General features: G+C 48.3%; 1 protein-coding gene across 1 annotated transcript in view; it reads left to right on the forward strand.

Annotated features, from left to right (window-relative positions):
- Nucleotides 1–4,387: 4,387 nt before the first annotated feature.
- LOC120844899 (4-coumarate--CoA ligase 1-like) overlaps nucleotides 4,388–26,730 on the forward strand; it is a 46,459-nt gene continuing 24,116 nt past the window's right edge. The window contains exons 1-3 of the mRNA XM_040216900.1: nucleotides 4,388–4,510; nucleotides 5,475–5,676; nucleotides 5,775–5,878. Coding sequence (XP_040072834.1) covers nucleotides 4,388–4,510; nucleotides 5,475–5,676; nucleotides 5,775–5,878 — 429 coding nt within the window. The remainder of the gene's footprint in view (nucleotides 4,511–5,474; nucleotides 5,677–5,774; nucleotides 5,879–26,730) is intronic.

Raw genomic sequence — 26,730 nt, forward strand, 5'->3', positions numbered from 1 at the left:
ATTGGACAGGAGGTCACAACTCGTCACTTCCACGTCCGGAATCTTCGGCCGTGTTCCAAAATTTACTCGGTCTCACTCTAGGGTAAAGGTTTTGTACCTTTGCGATCGAAAACCTACCCGAATCCGGCATTACTCGATTTTTGTTGTCACGTGACATGATCTGCCAGGGTAACTCGGATCCACTCGAGTAGATTTGGAACGCACCCTCTGTTTTCTCCGGTATTTCTTCAGTTTTCCCTAGATTCCCTCTCTAGGTACAGCTCACTCCGTTCTTGGCGGTCTGGGTGCCAGACTCAAGTCCGGACTTGAGTCAAGACCGCGCCGGAGACCGTGCTGGATCCGTCTTGGTCTCAGTCACGGTCTCAGCCGAGACCGCCAGGCGCCTGAGTCAAGACTTGAGCCAAGACTTGAGTCAAGACTTTCTAGCAAGCGGCCCCAGGGATTCCAGAGATCAGACTGTCGGCGACACGCTGAAACAGTCCCGGCGCTGCCGAAACACCAAAAGGCAGTTGTCGGACTCCGTACAGTCCTTTCAAAGTGTTGATCGTGAGGAGCTCTGCAGACTCATCGTCAAGCGTCAGCTGGTGGTAGGCCTGCGTGAGGTCGAGTTTCGTGAAGATAGAGCTGGTGCCTATTGCTGCAAACACTTCGGTGGTGGCCGGTAGAGGGTAAACATTGCTTTTCACTGCCTTGTTCACCGTACTTCGATAATCCCCACACAGTTTCAGGGACCCGTCTTTTTTTCTTACCACTACCAGTGGCGTCGCCCAGCTGGCATGCTGGGTAGGCTCTAAGATACCTTGCTTCTGGAGGTTGTCCAGCCCGTCGTTGACGTCTTCACGAGGGGCAAATGGCACCGGGCGACACTTGAGGAACTTCGGCTCGGCGGTGTCTTTTAGTTCAATGTGAAGGGGTGCTCCTGTGAATCCTGGCAAGTCACTGCCGAAAATCTCCTGAAAAGCTTCCGTTAGATCCTCCTCGGAGCTGCTCAGCTTTTGGATGCCTTGCACTCTAATCCCCAGCGCTGGAAACCAGTTCCTGCCCAACAAACTCTTGCCTTGCCTCCCGACCACTAGCAATGGTAATGTTGCAACGTGATCTCTGAACACGACGCCCACCATCGCTTTACCGAGGGTCGGCAGCGTTTTACTGGACTATGTGACCAGCTTGGTGCTCGATTCCGCGAGAGGGATTTTTTTTCTTGAGCTTGCTTCAATTTTCCTGAACGTGTTTTTTTGCTGACTATCGAACAGGATGCACCAGAATCCACTACCATGGTGCCTTGCTCATTTGCAATGGAAACCTCGACCGTGTATTTCTTTGGTGCCTCGGTTAGCTCGAAGATGAAGAGTAACTCATCCACTTCGCGCACCTGTTTTGCGTTTCCACGCTTGCTTCCCATCGCTGGCAAACGACACGCTGCCGCGATGTGCCCTATAGCTTCTAACACTTATAACATGTCGAAGTCTTGAACTTGCATGAAGTTGAAAATGCTTACCATTACAACGGTAGCAACTCTCTTTCTTTCTGTGAGGCGAGCTCTTCTGTGCGGTAGCATGCACGCCGGCGTCGCCGTCCGCGACCGTCTTTCGATCCTCGTTGATGTCCTTCAACTGCCTGGCTGCGGCTTCCGCCGTGAGCGCCAAGTCATACTCCGCGTCGAACGTCAGCTTGTGTTCGGCAATCAGCCTCTTTTGTATCGCCTCGCTGCGAATTCCACACACAAAACGATCACGGAGCATGACATCGAGCGGCAACTGTTTGTCCCCGAACTCAGTCACCCCCTAGCTTGCGGAGAGCTGTCACGTAGTCAGCGATGCTTTCCCCCGCCGCTTGATTCCGTTTGTAAAACTTGAATCTTGCGTAGAGCTCGGAAGGCCGCGGGTGTATGCATGTGCGACTTCACTGCTGCCGGGATGTCTGCATAGTTCGCTGTCATCGGGCGACTAGGCTTTACCAGCGTAACTATACTTCGTTTCAGCTTCGGTCCAGACGCAGCCAAAGCTACAAGCACGAGCTCCGGGCTTTCAGCATCCCTGCCAAGCACGCGCGCTCGTGCAGTGCCAGCACTGTTCTGGGCCACATGCTCGCGCTTGTAGCATCGGCTGCGTCTGGACCGAAGCTGAAACGAAGTATATGAGCGAGTACGTTTCGGCGCCGCAGCAACTGGGCAAAACCGCGCGGTTTTCTTCTTCGCTAGCTAGCTTGTGACACACGCAGTACATTTCCAACCTTTCGACATACTCTTCCCATGCGCTCCCTGTTCCGAGCTGGTATTCTCTGATGCCGTTGGTTGTCATACTGCCTCTGTGATCGCTTCTGCCGCCGTGGGTTTTTCTTTGTTCTCTGACGTCGCCGTTTAGGCTTAGTTTCTCGTCACCAATTGTAATAACTTAAGCCGAACACATCGCTGTCTTGGTTACGACTGGTAGGTTTTACTTTGCTGATCCGATAGCAAACATATAACAAGGTTGACAACCGAAAACACAAAGTCCGCCAAACATAGCGAAAATAGTGAAACTTGTCACTACATTAGACTAACTTAAGTCGGTTACAATAAAATATTCAGCGTCTTCTTTTTTTTTTCCCTGGAGAGTGCAAAGAGTGCCGTCACTGCATACGGTGGAGGGAACTGGACGTATGAAATTGCCTAAAAACGTTATTCCAGCCTTGCTATTTGCCGAGAGCATCCCTCAGATTGCTAAGACAGTTGCCGTCTGCGCCCTGTGCGCGAAATTAGACGCACACGTAATATAATTCTAGTCACAGCCAGCCAAATAATCTGATGGCATGGCCAATGATGTTAATGCTATTGCTTCATGATTTGTTCGACGGGATTTTCATCGGATGAAACCGCAACCGAATTGGCTTAGGAGCGATCATTAGAAAGTTTTAGGGAACAGTTTTTGCGCATCCGATACTGTGCGATGGGCCCTCCGATACGAGCTCAACATATGCTACCGGAGAAGGCTTGCACATGCGCAGTTCGTACCGAAAGGCCAGTCGTACCGTTTCGGATGTGCAAACACTGTTCGATAAAACGCTCCATTCGATGCTCGTGACTCGCTCCGCTGTTGGTAACCATCCCCCGCACAATATCCGAATTTTGAATCCTGCCCCGCACAAGTGATTCTATTTTAAACATAGCCCAACTCCTGAAATTGCACCCGCAAAACACGGGACGTTTTTGGCAACAGCGAAAGCCCTGACGTGAGTTCATGTAAAAATGGCCACGACAGCTCTCGACTGCTGTCTTGGTAAAACAACCTCCTTGCGAGAAAGACAAGATCTACAGTATGGAGAGAAGCTGAGTCCGTCGACAATATTTGTAGGCATCATCAAGCATGTTGATCAATGCCGGGAAGAAGTCAACGCCCGCGACTCTGACGCTACCATGCTTGTTGTGACGTCATGAGATGACCAGCCGCGTATACTTGCGAAATGTGGCGTGCAGTTGCGTTTCGAAGTTCATAATGGGATTCAGTAAATACTGAGGTGCCTTTTAATGAAGTAAATATCAGATATTATTATATTTCAACTTAGTCTACGTGACCAGTGCAAATCTTTTGTAGCTTCCGGATTTCAAGGGCAATCCCCTTGAAGCGGTGGTTGTGTCATATTCGAAGCATAAAGGTCGGTGTACACCGCGAGATGGCATTGCTTGCCATGATCTAAAAACCGAGTTTGGGCAAAGGTTTTGTTATAAATTACGCTGACAGTGCTCTTTTAATCTCCCGCCATGACTCCCACATGCGACTAGCCGGATGAAAAAAACTCGAAAGAAAATGAAAATGAAAACGTAGCGAGCACAAACTTATTCCACGTGATATACTTATCGTAGAGTTCAAGCACCCCCGAAATTTGGTAGTTGCTGTTATTTTAACAACCGTTGGTGGTTACATAACGTACGACATGTGCGTAGCTTACACGTATGAGTACTGCGCTGCTGTGCGCGTGAGACAGGTGTGCCCGCATGTCGTTTAGGACTGCCACGAATGTTGTCGAATGTTCTAGTTAGTGGTGAGTTTTACACAGGCGTAATAGGGGCTTCGAACCAGAGTGGAGTACGTTATGCGGAGCGCTCTCGTAAATGTCGGGTAAATGTGTTTTCTGTTAAAAAAAAAGAAAAAAAAACAGCTTTCCTTAACTAGCGCAGTTTCATTTTTTATATCTTTTGTTCCCATGAACTTAAAAACCAGGAATGGCCATTACTGTCTTGGCGGTGGCTTCACTTTGCCATAGTAAAATTATAAAGAGAGCTATTGTAAATTAAATGCACCGAGTCTTAATTTGTAGTACTACATCATACTTTTTATAAGGTTTTGTTATTTAAAAAGAGTGTGTATTAATCTGTCCTTTTTACAGCGGTAAAAAGAAGCCGCCCAAAATGGCCGCTAGGATTGTGAACGGAGTGATACACTCAACTTTCGCGGACTTCGACGTTGGAAATATCTACGCTTCCCAACTTATAGAAGAGCGATTGATGAAATTATCGTCGAAGATAATTATTGTGAGTATGATTTTATTTATATTCACTGTGTTGTAATTAGAAAACGTATAATATTGCATGTATCGAATCTCCTGCTCTGTTGTTATCGTGATGCCAGGCTACTGAATTTTGTCTGGCTTTTATTACGTTTTGATTATAGTGCGGTGAGCCGATTTTCAAGATGTACCTACGCCATTGCATTGCGACAAATACCACCAAGCTAAGACGAACCGTTTCAAGCTTCTGCCTATGTGACTTTAAGGACAGCACATACCTGTTTCGCCAGTACCTCATGCCGCGCCGGTCGAAAAGCATAACACGTCGTCTGTTGATTTTTTACTGAATTCCCTGTGAAATTGAGCAGCATTAATTGAGTGGTACTGATAAAGTAACCAAAAGTACCCTGATACCTTATAAATATGAAAATTCGAGTTTCAATATAAAAAGAAAACAAATAAAGCAGGATTAGGAGACCTGGAGAAATCAAAATCATTGAATACTACGGGGATTTTGAGAAGAAAAATATATCAGAGTTTAGCTCATTACAAAAATACAGCGCGCACCTCCCAAAGCTCAATTTATTCTCAAATGTAGCGGAAGCGTAGCTCCGCCACTCTGAACATATGAGCGCATTTTCTGGCTTTTCATCAGCAGCATGTTCCGTAGTTGCTCTGGAGATCTGGGCCTGCGTCGATTGCTGATATCCAAAACTTCTCACAAATCTGTTTACATTAGAGCGAATTAGCATAATAAATAATAATATATAGTTCCAAAGTTACCAAGAGGAACAATAGTTACTTTACGCCACCATATACTTGTAGCACTCAGTTTGTATAAATGTGTTAATACACGTGCAGATTTTTTGTTGTAAAATTAATTCTGAAAAGGGAGGAGCCAAATGTATTAAAAAGAGCTTTCCTTCAGCACCACGAAACCGATCAAAAGCCCTTTATTTTTCAAACACTTTACCTACTTTTTCTTCTAGGTTGACACCCATCAAAGCTTGACCGCCTATCAGCTGATAGAAAAGATACGCAAATACGCTGTAGGTTACCATGAGCACGGTGTAAAACCGGGCTCCAGGGTGTGTGCGTATATTGGCAACGCAGTTGAAGCAGTAGCGGCAGCCTTTGGGGTTGTATTCGCGGGCGGTACGCTTGTCATGGCAAAGACGACCTACGTTGCAAGTGAGTGCTCGAAACGCCTTCATTTGGTTTGAACAACATAATTATAGCATTTGAATAAAATAAAGAGAGCTTATTATGATGTGATGTTGTTCTCATAGGGGAACTAGTGTACACAATTGAAGACAGCCAGTGCACTTTCCTACTAACTGACCAAGAAAGCGCATCAAATGCTGCAAAGGTGGTGATGCCATCAAGCATTAAGGTGGGAGATTATTATCTATTTATCTATCTGTGCGTTGGAAACGCTATTTTAGATTTGATTGCGTTTGCATGGGTGTTCTGTTACATGCGCTGACCTCTGATGGGTTCGCACTAACCGAAGTTCGCAACGTCGCCACGGGATGGTGACTGCAGCTGCATTGGCTGCGGAAACTGGCTAGGAAACACTTTCTCCAATCGCCGACAGATGGCGATGGGATGCGGATGCATTTGCCAGTCGTCTGGTGACATTCTGCTTCCGGTTTTGGGCTTCCGATCGCCATTACCTTCACAAGCTGTTACTACGCCGCAGCTAACGGCTGCCGCGAATGTGGAGAAGTCGGCCGGAGTGCCTTTCAGTGTTCCGTCTGCAACGGAAAATGAGCCTCGGAGGATGATCTTGCTTCACCGAATAGGTCGGAGAGATTTCAACCCGGAGCCGCAAAGTTATGTGATGTAGGTGCTCTGTATAAAGATCTCCAGAATGCAAAAGACACCTGTTTAGACCGAGTTATGCACTCCATTCCACTGCAAGCGCGAGCGATGTAATAGCGATAACAACACTGTCGACTTGGCATGCACGGACGCCCTTGCCGCGCAACCGTCGTTCAAAACGTCCTGCTCCTGCTCGGGCTTGGAGCATCAGCGTTACTCCAACTTGCGGGTGCTTTCGGAGCGCGGAATACGCTCGCTCGTGAAGTGTGGCGTACGGGCTCGCGTACCATGCTTTGTTTCGAACAAAGTTCATAAGCTTGCAACGCACTCGCGACTGCGAGCGCGAGCATGTGGATGTATCTATACCGCGATTCAATATAAATGCGAGCGAAGCCAGTGCGAAAAGCACGAGTATGCTTTATCTCCACACTTTGAAAATAAGTGGTATCTCATTTGAAACCGTGGTGAAGATAATTGCAATTTGACGGTTTATTATGACGAATACGAACGACTTGCGATTCCTGTGAAGCCGAAGGGGCGGACAAATGCCCACAACACACTGACCGAAACGTGAAGCGGCCGCAGCCCCCCTCCCCCCACCGGCAACGTCTGACACGAGAGCGGCGGCCGAGCGGGCGATCTCGTGAAGCGGCCGCCAATGGCTCTCTAGGAGCCTTTTCGCTTAGCCAATCAGAGAATGGGCCTTTCTTCAGCGTTCTTTTACAGTTACAGACGTCACCGGTTCCGCTCCTTGGGATAGTTAATGCTTTCGCATAAAATGATTTCCGAGTGTCCAGTTTAGTGGCGTCACCCGCCGTTCTCGTGGCCCGGGGCGACATCCCCCTGACCGCTACTCCCGGGGCGGTCCCCCCCCCCCCCCCCCCCCCTCCCTCTTTGTGACATTACTGGTTCAGTGTCCCTTTAAAGAGACGGTATTTCGTGCACTTTAGATGTAACAGAATATTGTATTTCTTGAAAATATCAGCGCTGATATTTGCGTGTTCTTGCTGGCCCCAGTCGCCCAGACAAATTTCATGAGAAATAATGAACTGCGGGCCTTTTAATGTGTTTTGGAGAATTTCGATCATTCATGGCTTTAACACTATTTCCATGCACAAGAATAAGAGAATAAACGGATATTTTAAAGAATATTGCCACGGGTGATGAGTTTATAATATGTTTACAAAACGTATAAATTAAGAAACGCTGTTTTCACTACGAAATTTGAGAACACACTTAGGACTGATTACGTGTAAGAATGCGAAAGGCTTGAAGTACGCAGCACATTCCTACAAGCAGTGCATCAAGTCTACCTTTTTCACACTGTACTGACAGTCCGACAGTGACAGCCCGCTCCCCCACTGCGTAGGCGCAGCACCCCCCACCCCCTCCCAGCTCCACGGCTTTCGTGACAACGCATCTGCGTTTGCTGTACTTTTCTTTGTGTTTTATATTTTTTTGAGGCGCGTCCGCTTTGACCTTGAACGGCCCCTGCGGCTTCTGTGACGAAGTACCTGATATGACGCGTCGTAGGCTCGCAGCCAATGGGATTTTATTCTTTTTTTCGCGGCTACAGACTACAGGCTTCGCTTCATGGGACAGGATAATTTGGGCGCCGTTTCTCGAGGCTTCAAAACCTGATAACGTCGTTCGCTAAATGGGACCAGTTAATGCTTTCCCATTAAAAGCAAGGACGGAATCCGAGTCGGAGATCAGAAGTGTGCGTCTTTCGTAAGGAAGCGTGTGACGTATTAGAGCGCAGCTCTTAAGGCCGGTTCAGACACTTGCGTTTGAGTGCGTTTGACTGCGTTGCGGCGAGAACCGAAAAAGCGAGTCACCGGCACATCTGTGCTTCGCATGAAGCGTGGAATCCAATTCAAGGAATCTTCTTGGCACGCGATATAAGCAGCAGGGATGTCCTGGTGTCTCGCTGCCGCAACGCAGTCAAACGCAACTGTGTGAACCGGGCTTTAGGCGCCCGTTCTGGCTTGAGCGGTGTCGCCGTCGCCGTTGGCGGAACCGTGAGGTCATGTCACCCCCGTGAGGTCACGTGACCCCCGTGAGGTCACGTGACCCCCATTAGGTCACGCGACCCCCGTTAGGTCGCGTGACTCCCGTTACGTCACGTGACCCCCATGAGGTCACGAGGGTCACGTGACGTCTCGAGGGTCACGTGACCTCATGGTAATTCCGACGGCGACGGTGACGCCGACGCTGCTCGGAGAGAAGAGTAGCATGCAGGATGAGGAGGTGAGGAGGAGGGAGGAGGGGTATACGCTCGATACGCTCCCCTTAGTACCCTTCCCTCCCCCTCCTCAAGATCTGCGCTCTAATTCGGTGTTACAGGGAGTTGTAAGCGGCTTTCATTTTTATTGCAGTGCTCTATATTACATCCAGTGTTTGGCTGTTTGGCTACCTTGATAGCAATGTCAAAGTTTTTCATATGACAAAAAATATGAGACCTTTCTACATTTCCGCATTTGTATAATACTCTTAATACAATTAAGACATTTTAATACGTAGTTTTTCGATAATGTGTGGCTTAGGATCTAATTTCAAACGCGCGAACGAGTATTGGAACCAAAAGCATACACATGATCATCACTGTTGTCAATTGCAGCATTCTAGAGCGCGGCTCTTAAGGGCCGCCCACACTAGCGAGAAAACGCGCGCGGCGCGCGGATCGCGTTGAAAACGCGTTACGCAAAATCGGTTGAGCGGGAAGATAAAGGGCGTGTCTCGGCACGCTCTCGTGGCGCTGATATGCTACGACGACTTTTTGTTACTTCGCGCGATCGGCGTGCCACGCGTGTTTTCTCGCTATACTCGGCGACAACTTTTCTTGGCAATGCAGTGGAAGGTACGTCCCGCGTCCCCTCTCCCATTTTGAGTGTACGCAGCCTCTCCTCCTCCCCCATTTCCGGGGAGAGGAGGAGAGCCTGCGTACATTCAAAATGGGAGAGGGGACGCGGGACGTACTTTCCACTGCATTGCCAAGAAAGTTGTCGCGGAGTATAGTGTGGGCGGCCCTTTAGGCGGCCGTTTCCGGCTTAAGCGTGTTCGGCGTCGCCGTCGCCGTCGGCGTAACCGCGAGGTCACGTGACCCTCCCAAGGTCACGTGACCCACCAAGGTCAGGTAACCCCCCGGAGCATATTCAAGAATGAGGGGAGGAGGAGGAGGAGGGGTCTACCCTCCCCTCAGTAGCCTTCCCCCCTCCTCCTCAAGAGCTGCGCTCCAATTCGGCGTTACAGGGAGTTGTAAACAGCTTTCATTTTTTTTAATTAACAAGTTATAAAATAAAAATAGTCTAAAATAAATTAAAACATTCTAGGAAATCGGAGATACCCATGTAAAATGACAATAACTTTGGGTAAAGCACGTGATGCTATGAAAGTCGCTACTTTTGGCAATTGGCAAAACTTTCAAAGCCCCCGCTAATCCTTCAGAACGAACATACACTGCCACTCCTTCTCTAAACCCCTAAAAAAAAAAGATTTTTTTTTGTCATTCATTACCCGGTGGAATGCATGAAATCGACATCAAAATTTCGTTTTTTACCTTTTATTTCGCTGGCTGTAGCTAAAAAAATTGAGATTCTGTTATTCCTCGGTGGATTAAAAAGCTAACGAATGAAGTTTTCTCCGCGCTTAACCGCAAATTTTTATTCAGGCGAAAAAGAAGTCGGCCTGGGGCAAGCGGCGCCTAGCCTCAACAGTGCTCTGCGCCGAAATCGAGCTGCCTCAAAATGGCGGTCGTTTCCTCTTTGCACCCTGCTTCCTCTACCGTTCCTTCGGCGCTTTCCCACTTTTCTTTCACTTTTCTCTTTTTCAGCGCCTTCGTTGCTACGTCTACTGGCCGCACTCTCCCAATATAGAGCCTGGTCAGGAGGCGTGGCGACGAAGGCGCTGGAGCCTGCCCCTATAAAAATGATCTTTGACTTTTTATTGAAAACATGTTGACTTCTTGTTGACTCTGATTACTTTCTTTTGACTTTGACATTGTGTTGACATGGTAAACAGAAAGTTTGTTGACTTTGTGTTTAAACTTTTCTGACGATTTTCTTCAGCCTGAGTCAAAAGAAAAGCTGTTAACTTTCTGTTAACTTGATGTTGACTTCTTTCTGCTTACTTTTTGTTGACGTGGTCAACAGAAAGTTTGTTGAATTTATGTTGAAACTTTTCTGATGACTTTCTTCAGCCTGAGTCAAAAGAAAAGCTGTTGACCTTCTATTATCTTTATGTTGATTTTTTTTCCGCTGACTCTCTGTTGACAGTTTCATCAGAATGACTGTAGACGTTCTGTTTACTTTGTGTTGAAACTTTTCAGTTGACTCTCGGTAGCTAATGTCAATACAAAAGCTACAGACTTTCTGTTGACTTCTTATTGAACATAGGACACCCCGACTACATGCCAAAAGTCGCTAAGTTTCTGAGTAGTCTCTGACAAGGTGAGAACGGGAAGCAACTTCAGTTGTCCCGCCTCCAGCGCGAGCATACTACCCTTGACAACGCTTCGGCGTTCGTGCACCTCGAGCGCGCGCGTGCAGTCAAAGCACGACGGAAGGCATGGGGCGCGTCCTGGAGGCCAGGCGCTCGAAAGGCGTGCCCTGTCGTTCTGACGTTGTGACTGTAGTGACTTTAATGACCATATTAAATAGTCAAATAAAAAAAATAACTATTTGAAAGTTGAGAAGCTGCCTTGACTCGCTTTTTCCTGAGTCGTGCTATGCAGAGAAGCGATAATGTTTCTTCCAGGAACCGTTTTTGTGGATGTTGTTTTAGCGACTCCGCCGATTTATTATTAGTTGTACCAATGCGTTTTAGGAAGAGATATCGTCCACGAACTTCGAAACACTGTTTTTACTTTGACAGACTCCCGAAGAGGAGATCAAAGGCTTGGAACCTTAATAAGTGCTAAGGTGGTCACCAGCCAAATGATTACCTTTAATATGTAGGTATAAGACTGTGGAGCAGTCAATGGGAGTTTGACTCAGGTGTTCACTGCTCCGTGGTGTTTGTGTTCGTTTTCTAATATGTAGTTGTGAGATATATGTAGTTGTGGCTTCAAATACCACAGAATTTACTAACATTTACTGATTTAGTAACATACTAACAAAATATAAAAAAAAAGATCGCGTTATTTTTTTTTACGTCATTTTGCGGCAGCCAATTTGGATGAGAGTGGAAAGCCCAAAGAAGGCTTCCAAAACTTCGTTGAATGAATAGCTAAGCTGTAAAGCATTTTTTTCTTTTGAATCCTCTGTAGCTTTTCAGTTGAAAAGCTGGAGCATTTCGATTGAAAAGCTACAGAAAAAGCATCTTGGAGGGTACAGAAAATCTGTTGACTTTCTTATTACAGAGTGGGCCAATATTCAAAAGAAAGTCACCAGAAAAGCTAGGGAAAGTCAGATGAAAAGCTATTGACACTTTATATCTTCTGATGACTTTTTCAACGCCCTTTCAACAGAATAGCATCGCAGTTTTTTTGTAACAGTGGGAAGCGGGACCGGTGGCCGAGTGGGCTACAGGCCCCTACGCACATCTGCGTTTAAACGCGGTGCGTTCCGTAGCGGCAACCGGACACGTTACGTTGCGAAGAGCGTTTGCGCCAAGCTTGTTCCCGCAGTTGCGATGACACGGAGTCGAGCGCAGTCAAGAGCCAATAAGAACGCGCTATCGTCGCTAGCGGCTCACCAGTAGCAAGCGAAATCCATGGCAACATGGCGGCGCCTAGTGACAGCTTCAAATTGTTTGATCTTGGGACAATCCCGCTGGCTTCCCCGCCATTTTGTTGAGCTGGAACCATCGCAGTCTCGGAAAAAGCAGTCCTCACCGCTCCAAAAAACAAAAAAAGCAAGTTCTGCGAGCGGAGAGCCGGATACACCTCGCCGAGTGGCGCAAGCGAACACGTCACCCTCCTCTCCTCTCGGCCTTTGATTGGGCGAACGCACCACAACCTCTTCAGAAAGTTGAGCGACGATCTACTTGCTTGTATCGCGGTACCGAACGTTGCGGGAAGACGCGCGTCGCACCGCAAGCGACCGTTCCTGGCCGCGAGGTTGCCGCAACGCACTCAAACGCGTTCAAACGCGGATGTGCGCATGGGCCTTTATGCGTCTCAGCTCAGAGCGTGCAGTGAATGCTTGCGCTGTAGAACCTCCTGGGTTCGATCGTCCCACCCCACCCGTTTCGATCTGGATAAGTTTTGTACCGGCACGCCTTCGTGTAATCACTGCTGCGTGGTGCACGTTAAATACCCCAAGATAGCGGTCATACTGCACTGGCTACATATCTCCTCTACAGCTAAGAGACCGGTCACCCGTGCAGGCGTACCAAGATCAAGGCTGTCCAAACATACACGCAACACAATTGAAAAGCCTGGGATAAACTAGAGGACGCGCATGGGCTGCGGTTCGGTTCTTCGACCTAACCCGCCTGCCACGCCGTTGTGGACGCGTTGTCCTCTTACATGTCACCGGGCCGTAAGCGCAAGATGTCGTCGTCCCTGTATTCACAACGTGCGCGTCAAGGTAAGGTCCGAGAGGACCGACGGCGCCATGTTGCACGAGACTGCTGACGTCCAGGAGCAGAGATTGACTCTCCGAAGACAACAGTACGTGGACCGTATGTACGCGTACTGTAACCGTATGTACGCGTACTGTAACCGTATGTGCGCGTACTGTAACCGTATGTAAGCGCACTGTGGGCATACGTGACCTCCAACGTTCGTGCGCGGAGACTATCTGGTATACATAATATTCAAACGGCGGCATATGTGTCGGGTATACTTCAAGTTGCATAGCCCGCTCATGTGCATGATATTACACCGCAGGACTAAACGCAAGTGCTTGGTGAATAAATGGGCGCAACCATATGGCTCTGTCGCTTATGCGTATCGCGAGCACGTACTTCGTGAACACGCTAACCCAAATGACCTGCCCGCACCAGGGGTAAAGGGGTTTCGGGAATCTTCATACCGCGGAAATGTGCTCAGAGGTTGCTTACACCATCCTCTGTTACATATAACCACTGCGCGAGGTGGTGACGCATTTATTTGAGAGTTAGCTCAGCGGCAGCAGTGATTTCGGCAAATCTTGTTAAACATCCTATTCCCTAAACTAAAACATCAGATGTAGGGTGTTCCTTCCGCCGCACAAGAAAACATCCATTTTGCCGCTGTATTCCCACCAGATAAATAAATTGTAGTTAATTGTTTTTTACTTGACAGTGCCGGCCAGGTAATTGGTGTTAATGTATGCTATTTCCTATGATAAAGAGATAAACTTTGCTGACTGTGCTCCAGCTAGAGGCCCCACCAAGGAGTGAATTGAAACTGCTGCACGTGACCAACACCACCTAAATTGAAGCATGCGAACAACCTCTTCTACCTCCTTGTAACGTCATCATACCCGAATGGTGGGAACTCACAAATAGACGCTTTGCAATTTTCCTAAGCGCCACGGCCCCCGCGCGAGGAATTGTGGGAGAGACTGTCCCTCGCCTGGCCGCTCTGCCTTGAGATCGCATTGCCTTGTCGCTTGCCTCCCCTTAATCCTCTGTTTTTCGATTCCATTACCTATTTTATCTGTTCCAGTGTATTTTTTATTGCTTCTAAGTGTTCCTATTCTCTTCTGCACGCGATATTTCTTGTATATATATATATGTATATATATATATATATATATAGTAGTTGTCTTTCGCCTTTTTCGACGGGAGTGCCGACGGACAACACGCCGCTTCGCCGGTCATTCCCCGGGTGAGTACTATCTTTGCTACCGATTCCTATTGCGCTGTTACCTGTTCATTTTGGTTAGCAAGCGCTGGCGGTTCAACGTCGCGGCTTGTCTGCGCCTTTGGCATGCATTCATGATCAATCTCCTCGGCGATTGTCAGTTGCTGACATCTTGACTCGAGCATCAGCTGACATCTTGACTCGAGAAATAAAATTATCGAAGGAACTACGAGTTTCAAGGTCCTGCAGGTGACAGGACATCTCTGCACTTGAAAAAGGGTGTTTGCAACTGACAACCGCTTAGCAGATAAATTAAGAAGGCATACCATAAGCGCATACAAGCCGCGACGTTGGGCCACCGGCACTTGCGAAGGGCTCGTGCCGCTGCGCGCTGTTTGTCGGGCACCGCACGTTGGATATGACGAACGGTGTTACGGCATTCGGACAAATACTTTGCGGCAACACATCTCTGCGTTTGAAAAAGGGCATTGGCAACTGACAACCGCGTAGCAGATAGATTACGAAGGCATGCCATAGGCGCATTCAAGCCGCGACATTATAATAGCCGTCGGCGTTTGCGAAGGGATCGCGCCGCAGCGCGTAGTTGTCAGGCGCCGCAGCGTGGCATATGCCCCAGCTTCGCAAACATTCGAACAAATGGTTCACGGCAACAAAGCGGCGCACTGTATCTTGGTCACGTAAGCGGCACTGGAAGGCACACGTACAGTGCGAGACAACGGAGCGAGCGTGGGCGGCCAAATCACAGCGCACTCGGCTCTCGCGTCGCGATTGTTGATTCAGAGCTCTGCCTACCCCTATGACATGTGCGCGGGTGTTCATAAACGGCTCCTCTCAACTGCATGCGGGTAAAATGAACCAAAAGGAACAGCCAACAGCGCGATAGGAATTGGTAGCAACGGTAGTACTCACCCGGGGAACAACGCGCGAAGCGTCGTGTTGTCCGTCGGCACTCCCGTCAAAAAAGGCGAAATAAAGACACAAATAATATATATATATATACAAGAAATATCGCGCGCAGAAGAGAATAGAAACATTTAGAAGCAATAAACATACACTGGAATAGATTAAAATAGGTAATGGAATCGAAAAACAGAGGATTAAGAGGAGGCAAGCGACAAGGCAATGCGATCTCAAGGCAGAGCGGTCAGGCAAGGGACAGTCTCTCCCACCATTCCTCGCGCGCGGGCTGGGGCGCTTGGGGGATTTCGCAAAAGGTCTATTGCACCTTGTGCCAAAGCCGAGCCTCCGCCGACGAATTTGATGGACACGAAGTCCTTCTGGTCACGACGCAGCGCTCGAGACCCTTTCTCGGCGCATTACCTCATTATTGTGATTACGTATTGTGGGGATTGTGATCCCTCAACATTCTGTCGCGTCAGCGTTTTGGCGCGCCGTGGCGGCCGCGCTGGCGTAGCGAGAGGCGGCGCTGCTTACCACTGTGAGTGGCTTCCTCCTCTCCCCCCTTGGGGTGATTTCCATAACGGACCCCCGCACAAAGCAGATCGACGTGTCGCTCCTTGATTGGCCACTTCGCCCCCGCCGTTATCTTAAAACCAGCGGACAGCAGTCTCGCTTCTAAGTTCTCTCTTCTTCCTGGGATTCGGCGGCGGCGACAACGGGGAACCTTCCGGCGCACCGGTGAGCGTTTACCTCGTCCTTTGTACATTTGTGAACGACCGTTCGGCCGTGGGCGATCTCCACACCGACGGCGTTCACCAGCTTATAGCCGCTGTGTTGTTGTTATTTTGTTTCATTGTAAATAAACAGTTTATCACCGTTACCAACGTGACTGGTGTCTGTTTGCGCTCAACGAGCAGCATGCCACGCGAGTACGAACCCGCTTCGCGGTAGAGCGTCTCGCCGCGAACGTGGAACTCCCAAAGGCAGTGGCCCTAAGGAGAACCACAATTTGGCGCCCAACAAAAGGGCTGACGACCAGAACCCTGGTACGTCCGTGTGTGGCGACTGCTGCCGAGTGACGAGTCCTCGCGCAACCAGCGCTTACCGTGACGATGCAGACCGACTTCTCGGATTTTCTCACGCTGGCGACCGCGGCCGACGCATTAGCGCGGCCCCCACTTCAACGGGAAGCCGAAATGCCAACCCTCCAACGAGAAGCGTCCTACGGCGCACCCCTGGAGCAGAGCGTGGTTCCGACGGGCGTCATCGCTCCCGGATCTTCCCTGAACGCACGTGCTCCGCCGCCGGCACAAAGCGAAGCCTACCGCGGTCTCCCCACGGAGAAACCGCTGCGGCGCCTCATCACACCTTGCTCGAAAACGCGGCACGTGTGATTGAAAGTCTGACAGGTGCGTTGCGAACGACAACACTCGCACCACAGGCCCAACGACCTCCGGTCCGAATTCCCGTCCCGACTTATCGGGGTTACGCAGACAGAGCGAGCGCTACAGACTTCCTTGACGATTTACGGAAGTACCAACGCGCGATGGGAATGTCCGATCGTGAAATACTTGAGCGCATTCTGCCAATCGCGCTGGTCGACGAAGCCGCCCGCTGGTTCCGACTGGTCGGTGACCAACCCGGAACGCTCGATCAGTTCCGAGAGGCGTTCCGCCGCGAATTCCTTCCCGCCGACTACGAGAGAAGGATGCGGCGGGAGCTCGAACAGCGAACCCAGCATCCGGACGAGTCCCTGCTGGAGTTCGTACGAGCCATGCAAGAGCTCTTCGAGCTCGCAGAACCCTCAGCTCCCAATGCAGAGCGAGTGGAACGCGTCATACGCCAAAGCCACCCGACTTTCGCTGCGTATCTTCGAGGCAGCCGTTTCCGCGACCTGAACGAGCTCGCCTCCGAGGCCCGGCGCCTTCAGGGAGACATTCTCGCTGCCCGTGCGTACCGGCCTCCGCCTCCAGCGTCAGCGGCCCTCGAACCGCGCTGCGCGTGGAGCGGGGACACGCCATCCCGAGCACCGAGGCGCTATGATTCCGCAAACTATGCGGAAGATCGGGGCCGAGACACGTACGCAATCTCAGATCGTGCGCTCGACCCGTACTCCTACGGTAGACGAACAAGCCGGCCGACGCCGCAGTTCAGAACCACCGACTCGCGCCCCAACGAGGCAGCGAGGCAGGAGGAAACGAGGATCCCTCAATCTCAGCGAGCCAATGCACGCTACGACAGAGCCGGCGAAAACCAAAACGCACGGCGGAACCCCCAGCGAGGCGACGACAGAAGATGTTTTCGGTGCAATCGCCCCGGTCATCTCGCTCGCCAGTGCCCGGAGCGGCCGAACACGGAATCGCACCGTGCGGGAAACGAGCAAAGCCACCGGTAAACGGCCCTTGGACGGACGAACCGGTGGCTAACAAAGAATCAGAGGGTCCCATGGCCACTCTTTTGCCGACCGCCTACAGAATAGGATGGATGGATGGATGGATGAATACGGCTGAGCCCTTTAGATCGGGCGGTAGCTTACGCCACCTAGCCATTTTGTTTTACCATTTAAGCTTAGAATATTTAAATGTGAAATCTATATTCACTCCGCAGTGCAAAGAAAGTGAGGCTATGAAACTTCCTTGCCATCAGTGGATAAGAAAATACCTAGTTTTCTCTCGATTTCTGCCACCATTCACTTAATCTTTGCTTGGTAATCTCTACAGTCTTGAAATCCACTCTCCCTTCGCTGTCTCTAAAACCCAATGACTTTATTAAATCTATGTTGTCTTCGGTAGGCATAGGGTGAAGCCCTTTACAGTAGAGTATCAAGTGCTCAGCCGTCTCGTCCTCCTCTCCACAAGCAGTGCACACTGTATCAATTTCCTGGTACTTCACTCTGTATGTTCTGGTTCGCAGAACACCCGTTCTTGCCTCGAACAGCAATGAGCTTCCCCTAGAATTGTCATAAATGCTTTCTTTGGCAATAACTCTTTTGTTTAATCTATAGCTTTCCAGAGCCGTCTTTGTCTGCATTCCCTCTAGCCACCAATCTCTTTCTGTGGCCTTAACTTTCTTCTTAACTGAGACTTGCTCTTCCGTATCTTCGCTATAGCCCAAAAACTTTCCTCTTAATTTCCTAGTGCGCTGTCTCCACTTTGTGTCTACACTCCTCATGTATAAATAGCTGAAAACCTTTCGTGCCCATTGCTCCCCGTCCATTTGCCTCAACCTATCCTCAAATTCTACCTTGCTCACCGCTTCCCTGCTCTCAAATGATGCCCATCCCATGTCTCCTTGTACTCCCTGGTTTGGCGTTTTGCAATGTGCCCCCAAAGCCAGTCTACCTACTCCGCGCTGTTTTATTTCTAGTCTCGCATGCACTTCGGATTTCATGCATAGCACTGCGTTTCCAAAAGTCAAGCCAGGCACCATGACCCCTTTCCAAATCTCTCTCACCACCTCATACCTGTTGTAATTCCAAAGTGCTCTATTTTTCATTACAGCTGCATTTCTGTTGCCCTTACCTATTATATACTTTTCATGGTCTCTGAGATATTCTGCACCATCACATATCCATACTCCTAAATACTTGTATTTACTAGCTCTCTCAACTGTAATATTCTGTATCTTCAGCCTCTCAACTTCATCCTCGTTAAAAATCATGACTGCCGATTTTTCGCTACTGAATTCTAAACCTAATTCCTCTCCTTCCCTACCACAGATGCTCATTAATTCCTGCAACTCTGTCCTGTTGTTAGCCATTAGTACAATATCATCCGCATACATCAATCCCGGTAAGGATTGCTGAATATTTTGGCCTAGCTTACTGTAAGAAAGGTTGAACCCAAGCCCACTCTTCTCTAGTCTATCCTCCAATCCTCTCAGATACAACATAAACAGCAAAGGCGATAACGGGCACCCCTGCCTAAGGCCTCGTCTTATCTCTATTTTCCCTGTCGCCTTTCCTTCCCATGTTATAATCACCTTGTTATCTTTGTAAATGTTCCTTAATAGTGCTGTTAGTCCTTCATCTAGGTTTAAGTTCTCCATTATGTCCCATAGGTTTCTTTGGTTCACATTGTCATAGGCACCCTTGATATCCAGAAATGCCAGCCAGAGCTGTCTGTTTTCTTTTTGCGCTATTTCTATACACTGTGTTAGAGAAAATAAATTGTCCTCCAACCTTCTTTGTTTCCGAAACCCGTTCTGTAATTCGCCCAGTATGCCCTCGCAATCTACCCATTCCTCCAGTCTGTTCTTTATAATCTGCATTACCAACCTGTAAATAACCGGTGTCACGGTTATAGGACGATAATTCCTAATATCAGACTTATCTCCCTTTCCCTTATATATCATACTCATCCTACTAAGCCTCCATTCATCTGGAATATTTCCTTTTGTTATCATGGTACTCACTACCTCCCTTAGTTTTGCCTTAGATTTAGGACCCAAATTCTTCACCAGCTTGATAGGGATACCATCTGTGCCTGTGGACGTGCCACTAGGGACTCTTCGTTCCGCCTTTTCCCATTCTCTTTGTCCAAAATCCGCGATGTCACAAACTGGACTGCTACTTCCTTCGGTTCTCCTATCTTCCACATGTAACCGTTCCCGAAATTTCTCCTCCATCACTGCTCCTATATATTGTATCGCATCATCTCCCTCTAATTGATCTCCCTGATGCGAGAGTATGAACCTCTGTCTAGCTTGCGTTGTTTCACCGAGTGAGTTCAAGTGCTCCCAAAACTTCTTGGCAGCGTTTCTATCTTTCTTACATTACTCATCCATTCCTCACCCTTTCTCTGAATTTTCGCATTGATCAAACTGGATGCCTCTCGGCGACATGTTATAAAATTGTCCCATTTTCTTTTTACTTCCGTTTCGGACTCCCCACTACGCTTGGAATACCTGTGTTCTCTAGAGACTTCCTGACGTTTTTGTATCGCTTGCTTCACTTCTGTGTCCCACCAGCTTTTTGGTCTATGTCCTTGCTTCCCCTTTCGTTTACTCTTAACTTTGTCTAGTTCTAGAGCAAAAAGCCTAGTTAGGCTCTCATAGGTCCAATCTGTATGCCGTTGCCCTGTAACTGCTGCCTCTATTCTTTCAACAACTATTTCCAACTCTTTGTCGCTGCAGAAAGTTTGCTTTGAATTATGTTGTCTAGTTTCAGCATTTACTTCTCTGGCAAAATTCAGCTTAATACGTTTGTGATCACTACCAAGACTTTTGGAACCTTCTTCATCTATTTTCATTACTTGTAACTTACCATATATTTTGTGTGACATGAGTACGTAATCTATAGTTGAATGCAGATTGCCAGTTTCCCAAGTTATGTGCCCGTCACACTTCTGACTGGTATTACATAAAACTAAGTCATGTTTTTCCACCAGTTCTAGTAATATGCTTCCAGTTGAGTCCGTATACCCATCCAGACCCTCAATATGGGCATTCATGTCTCCCATAATAATTATTTCGGAGCCTTCCCCTAGTTCACTAATGTCTCTTGATATGCAATCAATCATTTTTCTGTTTTCCTCTTTAGCACCTGTCCCTGTCCATAAGTAAACCACTCCAAGGACTGTTGATTCCCCAGCGACTTTTCCTTTCAGCCACAAATGTTCGGCGCACTCCTTTCTGATCCTTTGAAAGTTCATATTCTTCTTAATAAATGCTCCAATTCCACCTCCCTTCCTCGTTCCCTCCATTCTGTTGCATTCTTCCCACACATAGTCAGGGTTGCAAGGTGGCTGCTCCATGTCTCTGAGATGTGTTTCCACAAACCCATACACCATTAAATCCTCCTTTCTTAGTTGCTCCTCTACCTCTTCCCATTTTAACCTATTTCTACCACCCTGCATGTTAATATATCCAATGTCTGATTGTGCTGTTTTTTTATACCTGTTCTTACGTTTTCTCCTCTTTTTAACCCTGGGTGCCTCTCCTGACTTCGTTGGGTTTTCAATTACTTCAGTGCCCCCAGGGCCCTCGGTCCCCCCAAAAAAGCAGTCACCGTGCGGCCCATCCTATCCCCCACCCTGTAACCCGTGGCCTCACTGTAGTGAATGCCATCTGCAAAAGGGCGGGAGCCAGCCTCGTACACCTCTCTGTTTACTTCCATTACGTCGTACCGAAGCTGTCGACTCATACCCTTAATTACTCCGTTGGCTTCGACAACCCTCCTCTCCGTTAACCCGGACTGCCCCCGAACTTCTGGAATGGTGCACACAACCACATGCACATTCTCAGACACGTCCCTCAGCTTACGTATTCCCACGTTTAGCTGCTTTCCGAGGTTCTGGCTCCTACCCTTCAGCACATCATTAAGCCCCGCATGAACTATTACTAGGTTCCTTCCCTCCCGGTTATCCCACACCCCCTCACGTGCTGCGGTCATAGCATCCACCATACATTTCCCTGGCTGGACCTCTACGGTTACCCTCTGGTCTCCCTTCACCCTGTTATGTACACCCCTCCTAACCCGTGCTACGTTAGAGCTCCCCACTACCAGTACCCTAGATCCCCCTGGTGCCTGCGCGCCTTTGTCCTGCGACTTATCTCCTGTCACCTGACTGCCCGACGCCTGCTGCTCGAAGGCGCCATTGAGCTGAGGTTCAATCAGCTCTCCAGCGTCGTCGAGCCCGCCTGCCAACAGGCCGGACTCCCGACCACCAGGGACCCCAGCCTGCAGACTGGTGGTTCGTCCCGCTAGAACTGACACTTCCTCCTTTCTTCCCTCGCTACTCTCACTCGCTCGAATTACCCCTTCCAGGCGCTCTACCCTACTGTCACACTCCCTCTTACGCTCCTCTAAACCCGCCTTCCATACTTCCCCCAGCTCTTCCGCCTGCTTCTCGAGGTCGACCCGCTGCTCCCTCTCATGATTAAGCTGCCTAGTCAGCTCCTCTACCTGGGCCTCGAGACCCACCCGCTTCTCTCCTTCTGCCTTAAGCTGGGCCTCAATCTCCCGAACTCTACCCTCCCATTCCCCAGTTACCTGCTGAAGCTTCACACAAAGCCGACACTCGAAACTCACCTCCGCCGCCACCTCCAGGCTCCCGAAACCCGTCTCCTCCAGGTAACACCACCTCCCACACCCCTCGCACTGCACCAACTCGTCCCCACCCTTGTCATGCCGACCCAAATCTAGACCCATGTCTAGACCGAGAACAAACCGTCCCTTCCCGCCAAAAATTCAAACAGAGCCTACTTTGCGAAACTAACGTTAACTGCTGCTGTTCAAACCTAATACTGCTACCGCATAGTCACTTCCAATCAACTCTCAAAAAAAGAGAGAGAAAAGAAGAAAAACTGGCACTTAGCTTCGGATGCTCGAGGAGAACCAGGAAACACGTCCGCTCACCGCAACTCAGTACGCAGTAGGCTTCCCGACCGGCACGCCGGCCCCGTTCATTTCTGTAACGATCGCCGGCAAGGCATTCAAGGCACTCCTCGACACCGGAGCAAGCGCTTCGATGTTCGGCGACGAAGTGTTGACCAGTCTTGTACACGTTACTAAAAAAAAGTAATCGATTACAATTACTATTACTCTTGGCTAAAAAGTATTCGATTAGATTACTTGATTACTCGGCGGCAAAAGTAATTGGACATTACTTAAAGAAGTAATCGTTACTTTTCCGATTACTTTATTGTGTGAAGACACATCTTTAGCGCTCATAACAATGAAGTACTTCCAACCTATATTTCACATTTGCACAAGTATTGAAGAAGAAAAACTGGCTCCCTCTTCGTGGTCGTTGCACCTTCACAATGCGGACGCAAGCATAGAATTCGTTTGAAGATGTTTAATGATTCGGGCGTTCGCCAGTGGGTGGGGGGGGGGGGGGGGGGGGGAGTGGAGGGGGTTCTAGATCTTGTTAAGCTTGAGCAAGGGTTGTCGCTTAAAGTTTGCGTCGCTCATTTTATTATTCACATGTGGATGAGCTTGCATGTTATACAAAAGAGCAGCAGCTCCAGGATTTCAAACGGATCATGTGTAGTGTCCATTAGCGGAAGAGATCGCCCCGACCACTTCTCAACTCGAAACATTGCTTGTCACAAAGGCCATGTAGGGGAAATGGGGAGATATTTCAACTGCCTTTGTTATATTTTGCATCCGCTTAAGACATTCTTCGGTTCTGGTCCTCCTACGGGCTGCGAGTAGGTACCCTAAGCAGGATTTTTTTTAATTTTTTTTTTATTTCTGTGTGTGTGTGCGTGAGGGGGCTAGTTTGAACGAAGGACTCACAAAGCTACATTCCGCTTCCTCAAACTTCGCCCTGAATGGCCTTTGTCACGCACTGTGGCTTTCCTGCCCTTAGCAAAAAGAGGCCGTACTTCAAACGAAGTTGAAATATATTTAGTACAAATATTCATTTTGTATTTATTCTGTATTATTTTGGCCGCATTCGAAATACGTGCGTAAGGTATTCAAAATACATTATAAATATGAATCAAAAAATATTTTAGATATACCAAAAATATTATTCCTTCACACTCAAGATGCCAGTTGTGCATTAAAAACCGGTTCCACAATTTTTTTTTTATTTTCGATTTTGTCAGCAAATGGTGTCCCTGTGGTATTTGAAGGCACTACTAAATACATCTCACAAAGCCACATTACAAACGAACACAAACACAAACACCATGACGCACTGAACAGCTCATTCACAGTCCCGTTGACTGCTCTAGAGCCTTATATAGCCTACATATTGAAGGTAATCAGGTTTTCGGTGACCAGCTCTGCGCGTATTAAGGTTCCCAGTATTCGATCTTCTCCTCGGGAGTCTGTCAAAGGGGAAACAGTGTTTTGAAGTTCGTGGACGATATCTCTTACTAAAAGGCATTGGTACAACTAATAACAATTCGGCACAGTCCCTAAAACAATATCCACACAAACGGCTCATAAAATACATGTTATTGCTTCTCTGCGTAGCACCACTCAGGACGAAGCGAATCAAGGCAGTTTCTTCACTTTAAAATACTGTAAACGACTTTATTTTTGTGAGGACCTAATTCTCGCAAAATTCGCGAATCGCCTACAATTCCGAAAAATAGGTCCCGTGAACAATCCCGGCAAAATGTAAAAACATTAAAATCTATATTGCGATCCCAGCGCGTCGCGAAAATTAGAATTTGAGAATTATTCCAGAACTCCAACTTTAACCTAAATCGCGAAATATTGAGCCCGCGAAAAATAAATGTTTTACAGTAGTTGTTTTGTCTTTCCTTTTTACTAGTTGTCTATTTAATATGGCACTTAATGTCACTGTATTAAAGTCACTATTCACATCACGTACAATGGTGAGTATACACGTTCAGTGAACTAACATTGTGGTAACAAAACCACGCCAAACGTATCTGTTCACAGCACCTGCTGAAGCTCTCCAGCATCAGCAAATGTTGTGGTTCTAGTTCCCGAACCCCGTTTGTGATTGGTGTGCAAGGAACTGATCAGGTGTGTTCTTGATAGAAAAAAGGAAACAATAACATAAACTGGGCTGATTTATCAGTGCGATGCTGCGCAATTCAATTGAAAAACTAATCAAATGTTGTATTTAGGCACTTCAGTGTACTCCATATCTGCTTGAAGTGAACTTCAGAAGGGGAGCTTTTCAATATTTTGGCAGTTTAAGTCAAACTACCAAAGTATTGCAGTCAAAAGGTACTTAGAGTATAACGCAACAGTATTTACGATTTTCAGGTATTTTAAGTGTATTCTGCACGTATTTGTGATTGCTCCATTTTTTTTAGGTTTGGAGTATATTTTGCATGAATTAAATAAATATTTGAAGAAATATATGTTAAAGGTATTTTGTGCCTATTAATTTAGTATTTACATATTTCACAACGCATGAAGGGAACTTCAAATGTAGTTTAAGTAAAGGTATTTTAAAATGATTTTTAGAAGTATATTTTAGTACTAAGTAAAAAAAAAGAAGTTTATATTTTCGGTATATTTTTCGTGTACTTACAATTATGAACTGTATTTCAAATACACTCAAATTAGAATGTGGTATATTTCAAACGTATTAGTTTTCGCTAAGGGTGGGGCTTCCCACTCCCAGTCCCAGCTCGAAAAAAAAAAAAGGACATTCCACAGAAATCGTACACAGAAAGAGATTGACCTCGTTTCCTACAGCTCCGCAAAAATCTTTTTCTTTTTTTTTTTCCGTTTGAAAAAAAAAAAGCAAAATTTATTTTTGTCATTTTATAAAAAAAGGCGTGTGCCGGGGGGGGGGGGGGGGGGGGGGGTCCCGTGGACAAATAGTAACGGTTACAAGTAATTTTATTACTTCAAAAAGTAATCAGATTACTCTTGTGATTACTGCCTAATAAAAGTAATCAACTGATTACAAAATTACTGCTAAAAGTAATCGATTACAAGTAATTTGATTACTTGTAATGCGTACGGTACAAGTCTGGTGTTGACCCACCTCCGACAGAATTCTGTCCGACTCCGAGAATGCAACACTGCCTTTCGCCTAGCCTGCGGAACCGCCCTTTCGGCTGGTACCGCGCGGCTGGTCGCGAGATGGGAGAATCGAGTAAGACGACAACGCTTCGTTCATCTCCCTGGCCTATCGGTGCCCATTATTTTGGGCAGAGACTTCCTTGCCAAAACAGGCATTGTAATCGACGTCAGCAGCGCAGGCTATCGGGAGGGCACGTTTGCACCCCTGAAACCCTTCTGCGAACCCCCGGTCGTACCGCCAACGCCACCATTGGCGCACGCGACGAGCCGTCGAGAGGAAGCGAGGGACTCCCTAAACCGGGTCATTGACTCCAAGACACCGAGTCCAGCGCCGATGGCAGCGAGCGCCGCCCCCATCGGGGAAATGACGCACCCACTGCTCACGTAATCATGCAGCGTGTCAGGGCGAGAAAAAGCCCAACTGTCATCGTTGTTGCGCCGCTATGACGCAATGTTCACGGACCGACCGGGCTGCACAAACGAAGTGCGACATCGGATTGACACGGGCGACGAACTGCCCAGAAGGCAGAACGCGCGACCCGTAAGCTTGGCTAAACGAAAAGCCATCGACCGTGCCCTGGACGAAATGATCGACACCGGAGTTGTCCGGCGATCTAACAGCCCCTGGGCATTCCCCGTGGTGCTGGTCCCGAAGAAAGACGGCAGCTCACGTCTTTGCGTGGACTACCGCCGTCTGAACGACGTCACACGAAAGGACGCTTACCCGCTACCGAGCATCGACTCGATTCTGTCCAACTTGGGCAGTGCGCGGTACTTCACCACCCTGGACGCTAGCCGAGGCTACCTCCAGGTTCGGATAGAGCCAGGTGACGAGGCAAAAACAGCCTTCTGTTGTCACCGCGGGCTTTTCGAATTCACGCGAATGCCCTTCGGTCTGTGCGGAGCGCCTATGACGTTCCAGCGATTGATCGACCGAGTACTGGGAGAAGCCAAATGGAAACACGCAATGGCCTATCTCGACGACATTGTCGTCTACTCCAACACCTTCGAAGATCACCTACGTCATCTCGAGGACGTACTCGACCGGCTAAAAGTCGCGGGAATGACCCTGAACCCCGAAAAGGCTCAAATAGCCGAAACCCGCATCGCCTTGCTCGGGTTCGAACTGGATCGCGGGCGCCTTGCGCCACACCCCGACAAACTACAGGCAATCCTGGAGTTTCCTGCGCCAACCGACGTGAGCTCCCTCCGTCGCTACCTGGGAACGGTGAACTTCTATCGCCAATTCATCCCAAACTGCGCGACGCTTCAAACACCACTGACACGCCTATTGCGAAAG

Source organism: Ixodes scapularis, unplaced genomic scaffold, assembly GCF_016920785.2.
Source record: "Ixodes scapularis isolate PalLabHiFi unplaced genomic scaffold, ASM1692078v2 ptg000225l_1___fragment_3__unscaffolded, whole genome shotgun sequence".
NCBI lineage: Eukaryota > Metazoa > Arthropoda > Arachnida > Ixodida > Ixodidae > Ixodes > Ixodes scapularis.